General features: G+C 41.3%; 2 protein-coding genes across 4 annotated transcripts; one reads left to right on the top strand and one right to left on the bottom strand.

Moving 5' to 3' along the window:
• Positions 1–9,018: 9,018 nt before the first annotated feature.
• Positions 9,019–12,021, bottom strand: LOC6626739 (glycerol kinase 3). The gene is made up of 5 exons (XM_002049537.4): positions 11,676–12,021; positions 11,436–11,564; positions 11,006–11,350; positions 9,927–10,947; positions 9,019–9,777 (listed from the first exon to the last, which is right to left on the bottom strand). The coding sequence occupies exons 1-5, from the start codon at positions 11,751–11,753 to the stop codon at positions 9,560–9,562; spliced, it is 1,791 nt and encodes a 596-aa protein (XP_002049573.1). The 5' UTR covers positions 11,754–12,021; the 3' UTR covers positions 9,019–9,559.
• Positions 12,022–12,351: 330 nt separating this feature from the next.
• On the top strand, positions 12,352–14,445 carry LOC116651146 (cytochrome P450 4p1-like). 3 transcript variants are annotated; one of them, XM_032437031.2, is made up of 7 exons: positions 12,365–12,711; positions 12,771–12,971; positions 13,035–13,116; positions 13,175–13,275; positions 13,335–13,605; positions 13,668–14,200; positions 14,270–14,445. In XM_032437031.2, exons 1-7 carry the CDS (start codon positions 12,510–12,512, stop codon positions 14,428–14,430), a joined length of 1,551 nt encoding a protein of 516 aa, XP_032292922.1. In that variant the 5' UTR covers positions 12,365–12,509; the 3' UTR covers positions 14,431–14,445. The 3 variants fall into 3 exon arrangements, with proteins under 3 accessions (XP_032292924.1, XP_032292922.1, XP_032292923.1); XM_032437032.2 differs by having other exon boundaries at positions 13,668–14,208; positions 14,270–14,391; XM_032437033.2 differs by lacking the exon at positions 14,270–14,445 and having other exon boundaries at positions 12,352–12,711; positions 13,335–13,577; positions 13,668–13,859.
• Positions 14,446–14,819: the final 374 nt, after the last annotated feature.

Here is a 14,819-nt window from a genome sequence, read left to right as displayed (position 1 = left end):
GTGTTGACTCATTAACGCACGGGCAATCGAGGGAGAGAGAGAGAGAGAGAGAGAGCGAAAGGGAAAGAGAAGAAGAGCGAGAGAGAGTGAAGAGTTGCGAGCAGAAATGAAACATCAGCCAGCAGCAAGGCGACTGTGTTCTACGTACCGTTTCAAGTGAAATAAATACCCCCAAAGTCATAAAAAGCAAACACAAAACATCAGCAACAACAACAGCAACAGCAACAAAATAAGACTGCTCTACTCGAGTGTGCCCGACTAGACAATACCCTGTTTAACTTCAAAAAGTGTGCAAAATCTGAATAGCCTCGATCTTTATAGTCCGATCTCAATGCGGCCGGGCCATAAATGTGGCACCTAAATGCGTGTAAATGCGCGAGTGGTCATCTACCTTAAGGAATTATTTTTTACAAATTGAGAGGGAACATATAAATGCCACTATGGTAACTAAATTTCTCATCAATGGACTTAGAGATGCTTCGTCAACCTATTATATACATTTGCACACAAACGCCCTTTTTCACATTTTCAATGGGCACAGAGCATAAGCAACAACAAAAACAGCAACAACCCTCAATGGGTGCCACGTCTGGCAGGCGACATCATCGTCATCGTCCTCGTCGTCCTCGTCGTCCTGGTCGTTGTTGTTGTCCTCGTCGCCACTCGAGTTGACTTGAATGGCTTGGTTCTGTTTCTGGCTCTGTTTCTGTTCTGGTTCTGGTCATGTTTTTGCCATCGTGTAGTAACAATTTTCATTTTCAACGCCAAAACGTTCGGGCGCAAAAAACGCATAAAATTTTACGAGCCACGCCAGAGACTTGAAGGAATGACTCCCATGGCAAAAGTTTAGCTTTCGTGTTGGCCATAAAAAGCCTGGCGGGCTTTATGTACCAGAGCGTGCCCCCTAAACGTATGCAGTTGATTTCGGAGTTCCAAAAACTGAACGCTTCAATGGAGTTGGCGCCATTTGGATCATTTGGGGATTTGCTTTTGATGCTCTCTGACAAAAGGGTTTGGGCTTAAGTTTACGCTAAGTTCAGGGAGTTTCGAACGCTTAGGAACAGTGTTCAGGTGATGTTTGCCATTGTTTTGTTTTTTTTTTGGGTCTTATCTCAGGGCGTTTATTGAGTCGCTGCTTAGCTTACTCGTATATTTGTGGAAGTGCTTTAAAGTTTTGGACCAAATGCTTGCATAAGCTCCTTGGTGGCAATAATGGTAAGTGCGGCATTAGCCGGCTTGTTATGCCAAGAGATTGGAGGAGCATCGTGAAATTAGCGGTAAATGAGGCTGCTTTGTGATGCGAGACGCTAAAGAGTCCAACAACTTTTCCAGCATCCCATTTAGGTGCAATAGGCAGAACACTGAGACAAACAAATTGGTTGCGGTGGGCAAGGATGTTTGCCAACTGTGAAATGAGCAGCACGTGAAAACCTAAATTGAAGTATGCTAAATGACATCGAAAAACAAGAGCTTTTGTTTTGATATTTTGGGCATGAGACTAATCAGTGCATTTATTGAGAAGCACGTAGAAAGGAGCATTCGATTGTGAAAAGACATAGAGTAAATGCAGAACATACATAGCAAGTCCAGGGTTGATAATAGAGTGCCCAAGGCATGAATCTAATCAGTGAATTTTTTGAGAAGCGCGTAGAGAGGTGTTTTTGGTCTGTGAATTAGCAAAGGGTAAATAAGGGTAAACAAATAGGAGGAATACCAGAAAATATCACTAGATCTCATAGTTCATTGTGAAACAAAGAATTATCATTGGATATTATATTTACAAAATAAACAGTATCATCTTGATACATTGTTGATACCGGAGTTGTCATCTGAAATTTATTTACCTTTATGACGAACTTAAAAATATTGACTATTTACCTAACTTCTGTTGAAATAACAATACCATAAAGCTTACAATATGCTGCATTGTAAAGGAACAATAATTTCTTTCGATAAATCGGGAGCAAACATTTTATAATAAAATACCGCAACTTAAAAACTATTTAATTCGACTGATTTATAATCGCGTTTTCAGTTGAATTCAGAGTGGGTGACAGAGACAAGCGCAGTTCCGTTCGTTATTTATAATGTTGATTTTGCACAAATTCTTTTCTTCCAGTCTGACACCCATTGACACAATGGATTGCCTTTTAACAGTGGCTGAGTCCTTACCTCAAATAAATGTGCGCCAGGAAAACTTTAAGCCCACACACACACACAAAGAGTTTAAGGCAAAAGAGCAAACAGAAAAGTAACTGAAAAATTTAGCGCTATGTCAACACAATTCACATTCCAACAGGCAGGCAGGCAGGCAATAGCAATGCCAGGACACAAAGGGCCAAAGGACAACGAGTTGAGCCAACATCTTTGTGCTGTCGCTTTCAATGGCAATTGCCCAAAAAAAAAAAAAAAAATAAGAGAAAAGAAAAGATAGAAATACACAACGTTTGATGTAACCAGAGTAGAACTATCTACATAGTTAGTGGACAATCCATCACACAAAAGTCACCGATGCGAAGGCGCCATGGAATAAAAGCGAGTGTCCAGTCAAAGGGCAAACGGGTCACAAGTCACGTGTGCTGCCACTCCCAAGAACTGAACAAGAAGGAAACTTCTTGGAGCTGTGCTGCATCCACTGTCGAAGCGTAATTTGTGCCGTAACAAGTTAACACCCGCAGCAACCAGACTAAGTCGAGTCTAAGACAGACTATTTTATAAAATAAAACTAAAGAGAAAACTGAGGAAAAATAGAGAATTTAGCCAAACTTTTCATGTTAGTTTGCAGCAGCATACAAATTATTTTGGCTAAAAACTTTTGCACAGCTCGCGCAGCCAAAACTCAAAACTATTTCCAAAAAAAAAAAAAAAAAAAACTCAGAAAAACTTCAGACAGCAATGCCGCTTACTTCGATAGCAGGACTGCACCACCGCACCACCGCCCACATTAATAGCAGAGATTGTCTTGCTCACTGAGCTCGGCAAAATGTTGATAAATTAAGACGCAGCCCGCAGGCCACAAATCATTGAATTGAACCGCAGTGCGACGAGGCAGCTGCTCCTCCACTTGCTCCGAATCTTCATTTGCCTGTGCTCTGCTCGGAGCTGCTTCACTTCAATATGAAATCGATTCTGCCCCCGGCAACAGTGTCACATGTGTGTTTGCTTCTTTATGCGGCTTCGACACAGAGCTTAAAATTCTCGGTAGCCTCTTAGCAAAATATTTTGTAATATTATTTCTTTGGCAGTTTCTTTTTACTGCGACTGTGCGGCGCAGTTGTCGCCTTGAATTTTAATAAAGTTGCGTCCACGAATTGGATTTCGCTGTAGGGACAAAGGGTTTTGCCACGCCTACTCGAAAATTGTCAAAAAGTTTTCGCTTACAATTTGATCAATAAAATTTATGACGCCAGCCGCGTTCGCCGGAGCCTGAAAGCAAGCCACAATTATTACAGATTATTTCAATACTCTTTTTGATAGAGGAAATAGTAAAAAAAGAGGTTCAAAAATAATAGATAATTTTTATATGATTTTTCTCAAGATGAATATTGATCACAGCGACCAACAAAAACAGGGTATATATGCGAAGGTGAGCAGGCTGTCTGTATAGCTATATTAAAAACCCCCGGCTTCATCGTCAGTAGAATTCACTTCCGGCTTACTACATGCAAGCTTTAGATCCAATTCATAGCTAGAACCATTTGAGAATTATAAGACAAGAAAATACGATTATACGATAAAAATGAACAGTCTCTCTGTTCATAATCTGTGAAGGATAATTCCTTGAGAACGACCCGACCGATTGGGTGGATAAATATTTTCCTGCTGTTAAGATCTTACAAAATATAACGATTTCAGCTACATCGTTCCTTGAAAGTCCCAAGACGACGTATTCCCTTCTATTTGCCCACTTTCGATGACTTTATGTATATGTACACCCCTTGAAAGCGTGGACGCTATATGACTGCTTGATTAGTTAATTAGCGTGTTAAGATTTCGGTCGAAATGGTGTTTCTCTAATTGTTTTCTGTTTGCATAGCAATTATATCAAGAGAGCAAGTTTTGGTTTAATTGAAAGCCAAATGCAGCTGCCAAAATCATTTTAGTTATTTATGCAACGCCAAGAACAGCCAACAGAAACCCAACCGAGTCTGAGACGAGGACGAGGACGAGGACGAGGACGAGGACGAGCATGAAGGGAACTGGTAGCTGGCAGCCTCTTGTGAGTAAGTGGCGCGTCTAACCGCGGTAAGGATGAGTTGCTGCTTGCGTAGAAGGCGTTACAAAGTTTCATGGCATTTGCATGGCCAACGAAAAACTGCAACTGAGCTGGCAACTGAGGAGCAAATGTGTCTGCTGCATCCACTCCTCCCGCTAAGGAGGCACCGTGCTCCCTGTGTGCCGGTCTGTCGCGACTTGCCAAGTTGCATAATACATAATTTTGTTTTTCTTTTCAGTGTGTGCTCGTTTATTTTCTTCTCCTTTTCATTTTATGCTATGCGCAATGTGGCACAACAGCTCCGCGTCTTCAGCGTTCCCCGTCTACAATGATGGATACTCTTGGCTGCATTCATATTTTCACACCCTTTAGGATTACTTCGTGCATGGCCTGGCCGTGTGTGCAGCTCAAGAGCGCTGCAGGAGCTGCTCCTGTTACCGTTTGAGCTGTAGTCGCTCTTCTTATACCCTGTACTCCACGCAAGGAGGATATGCCAAAGTAAGTATTGCTACAGCCCACTGTCCGCTAACAGCTTGTTAACAGAACATCTCGTTTACTAATAAATACTTAAATTTAAATTTAGTTTTGTATAACAAAGCTGATTTCAAATAAATAACAAATAATGCTACAATTAACTAAAATTAATAAATACTTGTAAATACAAGTTGATTTGAATTGTGATAACATATTTTTTATGCTTTTTAAATATTTGTTGACATAACAGCAATATTCAGTGTTGGTAAATACTTAAAGGATATCTTAAGCTCAATCAAGTGAACTTTAGAGTTTGCATTTGCATTTATTTCTGCATCTCTGAAGGTTTTTTAAAGCAATTTAAATTAACAGCAATGGCGCTCTACGTGTGGTTAAGCACGCATGTGTGTGTGTGTGTGTGTGTATTTGTTTATGCCTCATGGCTGTGACTTCGGTGTGGCAGGACAGGACGCTGCTGTCAGGACTGCGACGGCACGGCGACTGCTCCGACGTGCAATTGGAATGCAATTTGTTATGGAAGTTAAGTCTCCACTTGTCAGTTAAGTTTACGCTTGGCTGTTTGACTGTTGTCGCATGTTGCCATGTTGCCCATCTGGCCCATGCAGCCCATGAGGCACACATGTCCCGGCGTCCTGCTCCATACGCGACTGCTGTGTTGACTGCGTGGCTGCTTTGGGTATTGGGCTGGGTAGTTAAAAATAATTAAAGTCTTTAAATATTTAAATTAATTTGCAGTGCTGCACAAAATGAATATTGTCTGTTAATTGGCCCTAGACGCAATTCTCTACGGCATAACGAGGCGTATGCGTAATATTCATGTTGAATATATTAAAAACCTCATCAGCAAAACAAATGAACAATTAAAACTATGCAATTATGTCCGTGCATGGTTTTTTAATAATAGTATGCCTCTGTGAATGGCATGAAGCAAAAGCAGTTGCTACTTGCAGTGCCTGGCATTTTGCGACCTATAAAATCTGTTGCAAAACCCTTTCAGCCTAAATAATCCCTCGAACTTCTCTTCTTTTGGATTTCATTAGTCTTCGCACGGGGATCGCAATTGCAAAAGCTCTCTACCTTTTGCCATTTTTAGTTTCTATTCATTATCTTTCTTCCTTGATTTAAATACATATTTAACAAATGTCTCGTTAGTTTTACAGTCGCTAAGGGAGGCTAATAATACAAATATCAAACCAATTGTACAGAAAAAATCTATATAATCGGCACATTCAATATTAAGGGGCAACTTTGGGCATGTAAATCGATGGCGCCAATGTCAGCTGGAGCTCCAGCGCGATTGGAGCTGGTCCTCGCCATTCCCTTCAACTTTACGGGCATAGCCGTTATTTTGACATATAGCGACGGCTTAGGCAACTGGGAACTAATGGAGTTGAAGGCCAAGGCATAGTTAAGTACAACAACAACAGCTAAATACAGGGCCTAAAATTATGCTACACACACAGTCATAAGCAGCCGATTTACATGCAGGAAAAATGTTGATTAGAAAATTAATTAAGGTTTTTACGATGCCGCCAGCTTTATGAGTCGAGCCGTTGAGCCAAACTGAGACCAAGTTGAGTCGTCGGGCTTTCATGCTTCGAGAAACTTTCGCTCTGCGAATTTACGACATTTTTATGGCGCGCTGCCATGCGAGGGCGGCTCGTAAAAACTGCGTAAAACTTTTGCCCGCGGCAATTGATAAGCTAGCGCGAGTGCTTTGCTGCTGTCAGCCCTTGACGGTTGTCACCCCCCCACCCGCCTTCCACTCAGCCCCCCAGCACCAACCCCTAGCAAATGATTCAGCTTGTCTTCCTGCTGCTCCTGGCATTGGGCGCATATGCAGATGAGCTTGTCATAAAATTCCAAGTAAATTTCGCTCAATAAATAAATTGTACGCCCAATGTGCGAAGCCTTTCTTTTCAGTGGGCGTGTAAACGCCCACAATTTTGATAGCACTTTCCTATGGCATTGAGACGGGTGTATCAGGTCTGGGATTTCATTTACTTAAAATTAAGAATATAAAATCAAATAAATGGGTGATAAATTTAAAAGTTATAATAGTAATTTACATTTTGTACAGAATATAGAAATTAACTTAACATTTCATATTTCCGAAATCGCAATAAAAAAAATACATTTCGGATAACTGAATTCGGATTGCTGACATCGAAATCTACAAATGTTATTTAACATTTAGATTACAGCAATTGAAATGTTAACATTTAACTGAAATACTTGATACCAATCGCTTTTTCTAGGATCTACTGCAAAATGCACCTAAGCTAAGAATAAATAGAGAGCATAAGGCATTCCCACAACTGAGTATAGTATAAAATACCCTATACTTCTTACACACACATTTCCCCAGTAGCTCACAAACAGGGAGCCACCCCCCGTGTCGGTTTGAATGCAGCACAACAGAGTTATGACGGAAAAGGGGCCAAAAGGGGGAGGGTTACCCGGATAGCATTGCACAATGGCAACTTGACGAAATCATTATTTCGCTCCGACATTTATTGATGCCATAAACTTGAAGATTTATGCGTGTGTAGCTGGCGCAACCGGGGGGGTGCGGTTGTGTTGCATATTGCAGGGCACCGCAGTGCCACTGGCAATCCTCAAAGCTAAGCCCTCGAAACCACACAACTCACACAAAAACCCACCCGGGCATTTGTACATTGATACCCCCTTGGAATGGGCGATGCCAACTCCGATTCTCGTCGCTACGTGGCCATGTCAAATTTTTGGCATATTGCAGCACAGTGGGACGCGTTTGCCGTATGGCCACAATATATGTACCATAGTGTTTCATTCGTGCCCCATAAGTCGCATTACGCTGTCTCCCCCTTCCCCCTTCCCAATCACACACACACAGCGAACAGCGTGTTAATTTATTTAAATTGACTACGTGCAAAGTTTACTTGCCTGCGTCTTGTGTTACGCCCTCACACTCTCACACCCCTCTCTCTCTCTCTCTCGCTCTCTCTATCGCCCTTCCAGCGTATTCAAGGTGTTTTTGGGGTAAAGGGATGTCTCAATGTTTGCACAAATTTCCCATTTTACTGCGCTTCGTCGACTCCGCTGTCGTTTTGTCTTCAAATGCAAACCAATTTGCAAACGTCTCTGGAATGTTCAGCTGAGATTTAATCGGCCATAGCCGAATTATGCGAATGCGCTACCACAATAAGCCATATATAGAGTTCAACTATGGTTCGAAATAATTAAGATTATACTAAGTTTAGCAAGGCAACAAAATCATTTTTCGTTAAGATTTTAGCTCAATAGGGCTAATGCTGATGCCACACCCAAGAACCCACACCTTATTTATGCTACTTATTTTATTTATTTCTTTGCAATCTTTAAATAAAAGGAATGGTTCGGTTCGGGTTCCGATTATCTCTTTTGCTTTAACTTAAATTTCAGGCTCAAAAATGGCTTGTTGTCCAAAATCAAAACTTTTTTGAATACTTAAGCTTTCAACATGTATTGTTAGGTGAAAAATAAAACAATAAACATTAAGAGGAAACTATTTTCATTTTTCAATTAATTAATTTCTATCACATCGAGCCGTGCATTTCGCTGTAGCGCAGCTGGCAAAAGCGCTCGCATAAAAACTCATTTGAAAGAGTGCCTCGACTCTGGCTCCGGCTCCGACTCCGGCTCCGGCTCCGACCCTGTGGCTGGACGATGACGTGCAGCAAAGACAACAGCTTGTGAGTCAGCGGTTTGGGTAACCAGTGCTCCAGTTGGGGTCGGGTTGAGTTTTGGGGATTGGATGCTGGCGCGTGCGTTCAAGTGCTCATTGCCTGTAGGGCGGTATGCATGAGCACAGCTGCTGCTCCATCTACTGTTCCCCGGAGCTGTCTTGGCAACAATTCGCGTGTCAACAATAAGCGCAATAACTTAAGTTGCATTCAATGGCTGAAGCCAGTACATTTCATGCAGCCAATGGCAGGCGTTGTATGCATCCAGGTGCAGGTGCCTGCTGGTACCTGGTGGCTGTTGCCTGGCTACAGCCAGCTAATTAACTGGCAAATGAATTTCAACAACAGCAGCAGTTGAAAACACGCGCAGAGTTGGGTAAGCAAACACTGTCCACTTGTACTCGCAGCTACTCCAGCCTCTACGGCTGCTGTTGCCCCAATGAAGTGGCGTGCGCTCCGTCGCACCATGCAGCTCCAATGTGCCACATGCCCGGTGGCAGTTTTTCAGTTTGCATTATTCATGATGTTGATTAACGCAAGCCCAGAACTGTAGCCCACCCAAATAAACATCATCTGGAGCACGCCATCAATAACTTAAGAAGCTTCTCATTTACAATCTTTTAATGCTTTGGTTGTGGTTTTATATCCCGCATAACAGTCGAAGCGAACCCTACTTTTGCTTATTGTATTTGTTTATCCACAGCTTCAACAATTGTCTTTTGTTTAAAAAATAAATCATTTCAATAAATAGAAACCTAAAATTATCAACTAAATTGAGCGAAATTATAGATTTATAATTTAAGTTAAGTAGCTTTACGCAAGGAGTATATAATATATATATATACATAGTATAGTATATACATACGTATTCGCACATGCATATATAAATATAGATAGTTATGTATATAGCTTGTATATACCAATCACAAAACTTTTGATCTACAAATTATTCAAAAAAAAAATAGTAGAAAATATACTATAAGGAAGGAAATATGAAAAATTAATTACAAATTACTGGCTAAATTCAACAATAAATTTTGGATGCGCACTTGAACCTACATACATATTTGTTGTGACTAGATTTCAGAAAATTGGGCGCAGAATTCTGGCGACAGCGCCTAAAAGCATGCTTATTACGCTACATCTAAGTTAAGCGATTGTTTTTTAAAAAACTGGCCAACAACAGCAGTGCAAAGGATGTGGTCAGAAACACACTGCCCGGTATGGAACGACGTATGGGTAAATTGGGATCACGCTCACGTTGGGCAAACAGCTCCACATCCGCTTCGTAAGTCTCATAATTATTCCAATGCAGACACTTCTTTACCGCATAGTCCCAACGACGATAAAGCAGTTCACGACCTACAAAGAATTATATTATTAAAATGCTAAAACAGCTAGGATGACATTTTGCTTAGTGATTGAATCGATTATAAAATAAGCCGAAAGCCGATATAATAGCTGCCGTGAATAATTGAACTTTTGAGCAAATGTAACTTTTAGCAACTTACGATTTTGTGTTGTTGTGGGTGAGAACACATCAGTGGGCGGCGCGTACATTCGCGTCGCATAAGGTAATGAAACCACACGCATTGTTACGCCAGCGGCTATCATGGCACCCATGCCAGCGGGTGATGTTGTCTGTGGCCGTTCCAGCATCCAGCCAATAATGTCCGCAATAAACTGAACCAGATGGCTGTCCTCAGCATACTCGCCGCCAAATGTGAGAACGGGCTGCATGCAAGACGGATCCCAGTTGGGCGTATCTCGTTTAAATGCTTGAAGGACCTCGTAGATCTGGAAACCAGTTGCCTCATAAGCAGCCTGTGTGATGTTTTCCGCTGTAGTTTGACTTGTCAGACCCAGTATAATGCCTCTTGCATCATAGCGCCAGTAGGGCGCATATAAGCCATGAAAGGCGGGCACAAATGTTATCTCCGAGCGCTTGGCTGCAAGCCCGCACTCTGCATTAAGCATGCTTGAGGAGCACGAAGATGAGATCATTGAGCTCTCACCCAAAAATGTGTTTAGTGATTCGACAACATTATCATTGGAATTGATTTCGGTATTGATGCGCAGTCCTTGGCGCAGCCAATTGATCGTAGAACCGGCATTGGATATGGCTCCTTCGAGCGTAAAATGCGTAACTGCTGTGGGTCCCAACTTGTGCGCTATGCCCGTTATCAGACCACTCTCCGACTCGATCATCTGTTGGCCTGTGTTCAAGAGCACGAAGCAGCTGTCATCAAGTGTGCAAACATTCTGACCCGCTTTGACGCACAGTTGACCCAGTAAAGCAGCCGGCTGCTCGCCCATTACGCCTGCAATGGGCACGCCCATTAAAGGACCCTCTACAATGTACCCGAAAATCTCTGAATTTGAACGAATGCGTGGCAGTATTCCCATAGGCAGTTTAAAGAATTTGCACAGCTTTATGTCCCATTGTTGAGAGGCGACATTCATTAACGATGTATAGTGCGCATTGGTCACATCCGTAGAATGCACGCCCACATCGACGCCACCAGTTAGGTTCTATAAGAACATAACATTTTGTTTAACAATTTTTTTTGTTTTCTTACTGTTGACTTACCCATATCAGCCAGGAATCCAGCGTACCAAATAGGCACTGCTCCTGCTCTATGGCCTTGGCTACTGCTGGCACATGCTCCAACAGCCACTTGATCTTCAGAGCGCTAAAGCAGCTACTTAGCGGTAGACCACTGCGATAGCGCAAATAATTCACATTTCGCTTGACATTGTGAAGCAGGGATTTGAGCAGCGTGGTGCTCCGACAATCGGACCAACCGATGGCATTGTGTAAGGCTTGACCCGTCTGCTTGTTCCAGAGCACAGTGGTACCGCGCTGATTGGCAATGCCCACCGCAATGATGTCATGCGGGCTGATTTCTAGTATCACTAGATTTTTGTATGCAGTCTACACACACACACATTCGTAAATAAGGGGTAACGAAGGGGGGTTATATTCAGATGATATAATCGAAAACTTTTGCGTCACGCACCTCAATGCACTCCTGCATATGTTTCCATATCTCTGCGGGATCGTATTCCAGCCAGCCGGCATTGTGCACTATCTGTCGCAGTTTTAGTTCATGATAGGCAAGCACTTCGGCATTCTTCGTTGAATAAATCTATGGAAATAGATATTGAGTCAGCGTGTGTGTGTGCGTTTGTGTGTGTGTGTGTATTGGTAAGTCGAAAATTATTGCAGCTCGTTTTGTTTTTGGCTTTTAGTCTCTTACCAGAAAGCGGCAGTGGGTGCTGCTCACGTATGCAACGCCAATGAGTGCTCCAAATCTTCCATAGCGCCCTTCGTTCATATTTCGCTGCTATTTTGCTGCAAACAAGCACGTGCCGTTTCTTCTAAGCGGGACGCGCGCAATTTACGTCGCACACAAAGCCGCTCGTTTTCGTTTTAATGTATTGCCGTCAGCACGCCTTCGCCTTACTGATACCGACGACCAGCCGCCCAAAAATAAATTTGTTTTGTGTGCACAATTAAATATGATGCATAATTTCACGAAATCAAGCGAGATTTTTAAACAACTCATTGATTGTTATTTAAGCAGCGGTACTTCAGTGTGACCACAAGCAGGTAGCAGGGAAATACTAAAAACTACTGTCAACCATAAAATTACCAAAAACATTTGAAAAATACCAAATACTGTAGAAATATAAAAAAAAAACATGATTTGTTTATTAAATATATTACAGCCCGTTTGGATGATTTGTTAGGATTATGAATATATATATATATATATATATATATATATATATATATACGTTACAAGCATTACTTTAAATACATGTGAAAATCTCATTGATAGCTATGCTACCCATTTTAACGGTCATAGGGTATAAAAATGCTTTGTAATGCTCAACATGCAAAATTCTTGTTTATTATTCTGGTTATTCAAAATATAAGAGTGGAGTTGTTAAAAGCAACAAACAAAACAAACTATTACCATATCTTTTGTTTTCCGCTTTCCAGTCTAGTTTTATAAACAATTTTACGTTTGTACGCTAGTCGATCTTTAGAAACTGACGAGATTAGTTCGCTATTTCAATCTTTTACAATGGTCTGTGCCTTTATTGTTATTATCACGCTGTGCGTTCTGCTGCAATGGCTGTATAAGATCAACGAGGAGTATTACATCCTATCCTTCTGCGCGCGACGAGTGCGTGCCAAGGATGATCGATCCGTAGAGAGCATTGCGCCCATACCCAAGGGCCGCACGATCTTTGCAAACTGTTTTGATCTATATGGAAAAGACGGCGGTGAGCAGCATGTGTACATTGAAGATTCTATTGTGGATCAACTAAATGTTGTGCGATAGTGGGCATTTTTCAGTATCACCGCCGGTTGGCTAGGGAGATGGGCAGCAGCTATTTGATATATTCCTTGGGCGCACCCATCTATAGCATCATCGATCCTGTCAACGCTGAATTTGTATTAAACAATGCGAGTCTCATAACCAAGGGCGCATTATATGACTTCATTCAACCAGCACTGCGTTATGGAATGCTGACTTCCACAGGTAATCCAGTCGGAGATTTTAATCGAAATCATGAAGTTTCTATTTATGTTTTTTTTTTATCAGGTAAGAAGTGGCACACGCGACGTAAAATGATAACCCCCACATTCCATTTCAATATACTGGGTCAATTTGTGGAAATCTTCAAGTAAGTTTATATAAACATATATTCCGCTAGCAGAAATTGAACGTATGACTCCTTAAAGAGCGGAAAGCCAAAAGTTTCTTAAGCTAGTCGAGAGTCAGCCGGAAAGTATTATCTCATTAAGCGAACTGATACCCAGATTTACGCTCAATAACATTTGTGGTAAGTCAAACTCAACTTCAATTAATCTTAAAAATACAATTAATCTTAAATTTGTGCAGAGACCGCAATGGGAATAAATCTGGATGAGCTGACAGAGAAAGGGGATCGTTATCGTGAGAGCATAAAAATGATCGAGAGATGTTTTGTAAAACGTTTATGTAATCCATTGCTCCATAATAATACAATGTACAAGCTTCTTGCTGCCAGCGAGGATGCGCCATTTCTGAAGGTGGTTCATGAATTCTCCAGCGATATTATTGCCAAACGTCGAGTTCTCTTAAAGGCGGAGCTAGACGAAAGACGTAAGCATCAATCGCCAGACGATGACATGTACGTTCACCCAAAACCTATAAGCTATCAACGAGCAAACATATCCTCTTTCCTTTGTCCAGATACATCAACAAGAAACGGCGCTTTGCCATGCTGGACACTCTTATATGTGCGGAGAAGGATGGTCTGATCGATCATGATGGCATCTGCGAGGAGGTCGACACTCTTATGTTTGGAGGCTTCGATACAACGTCTATGAGTCTGATCTTCACCCTTTTGAATTTGTCCTTGTACGAGGATATGCAGGAACTATGCTGTCAAGAGATATCGGAGTACATAGATGATCCAAGCGATTTGGACATTACACAGCTGTCCAATCTGAAGTATTTAGACCGCTTCATAAAGGAAACAATACGCATGTTTCCTCCTGTTCCCTTTATTGGTCGTCAGACATTAAGCGAAACAGAATTGCCGAACGGACTCATCTTGCCTGCCCGTACACAAATCATCATGCACATTTTTGACATACATCGCAATCCAAAATACTGGGATTCCCCGGAAGAGTTTGATCCTGATCGTTTCCTGCCGGAGAACTCCATGAAAAGGCAAACTTATGCGTATATACCATTTAGTGCGGGTCAGCGAAATTGTATAGGTAAGAAGGTTAGGACAATTTTTGGAATTGGTAAACTATTGGATCTGACAAATTGATTTGCAATTTTAGGTCAAAAGTACGCAATGTTGGAAACAAAAACGCTGCTGATCTTTATTTTGAAGCGGTTTAAGATTTTGCCCATTACCGATCCAAAGGAACTTGTCCTTTTCAATGGGATAACGCTATGTGTAAAAAATAATATTAAGGTGAAGTTAGTTCTGCGAAAATAAATTAAAGTAGATCAACTTAAGTAAAAAAAACTATTCGGCTTAAATTTTCTTTAAATAATAGTTGCTGAAGCTGATTAAGATTTAAGTTTGATTTCTTTAACTCTGCCTTAGTTGATGGAACAGCCAAACTGTTTAAACTTGGCGCCAAAGTAAGCCGTTAGAAAAAACCGTTATTTTAATACATTAATCCAAATCGAAAACTTGACGAAAGCTTCAATGATCTGCATTTTTATGAAAACTAGGAAAAATATCTTGCCGTTAAATCTCCCATTTGTATTTTGGATTATTTTTTGTATCATTTATATACGTACACTTGTTGTTGTTGATATATACTAAAAAAAATACCTTAATTATTTGCTTAAGTGAAGGCTGAAAACTTTAAAAAGGCA

This window comes from Drosophila virilis, chromosome 5 (genome assembly GCF_030788295.1).
Source record: "Drosophila virilis strain 15010-1051.87 chromosome 5, Dvir_AGI_RSII-ME, whole genome shotgun sequence".
In the NCBI taxonomy this organism is placed as follows: domain Eukaryota; kingdom Metazoa; phylum Arthropoda; class Insecta; order Diptera; family Drosophilidae; genus Drosophila; species Drosophila virilis.
The sequence above is the reverse complement of the archived record's forward strand: the minus strand, read 5'-3'. Positions and strand labels throughout refer to the sequence as shown.

What these genes read in the sequence shown, in the direction of transcription:
- LOC6626739 (XM_002049537.4), bottom strand. Translation starts at nt 11,753, where the DNA reads ATGAACGAAGGGCGCTATGGAAGATTTGGAGCACTCATTGGCGTTGCA. An exon ending in ATATGCAGGAGTGCATTGAG is followed by an intron (nt 11,351 to 11,435) that starts GTGCGTGACGCA and finishes GTGTGTGTGTAG; the next exon opens with ACTGCATACAAAAATCTAGT. An exon ending in TGGATTCCTGGCTGATATGG is followed by an intron (nt 10,948 to 11,005) that starts GTAAGTCAACAG and finishes ATGTTCTTATAG; the next exon opens with AACCTAACTGGTGGCGTCGA.
- LOC116651146 (XM_032437031.2), top strand. Translation starts at nt 12,510, where the DNA reads ATGGTCTGTGCCTTTATTGTTATTATCACGCTGTGCGTTCTGCTGCAA. An exon ending in TCTATATGGAAAAGACGGCG is followed by an intron (nt 12,712 to 12,770) that starts GTGAGCAGCATG and finishes GTTGTGCGATAG; the next exon opens with TGGGCATTTTTCAGTATCAC. An exon ending in TACGCTCAATAACATTTGTG is followed by an intron (nt 13,276 to 13,334) that starts GTAAGTCAAACT and finishes AAATTTGTGCAG; the next exon opens with AGACCGCAATGGGAATAAAT.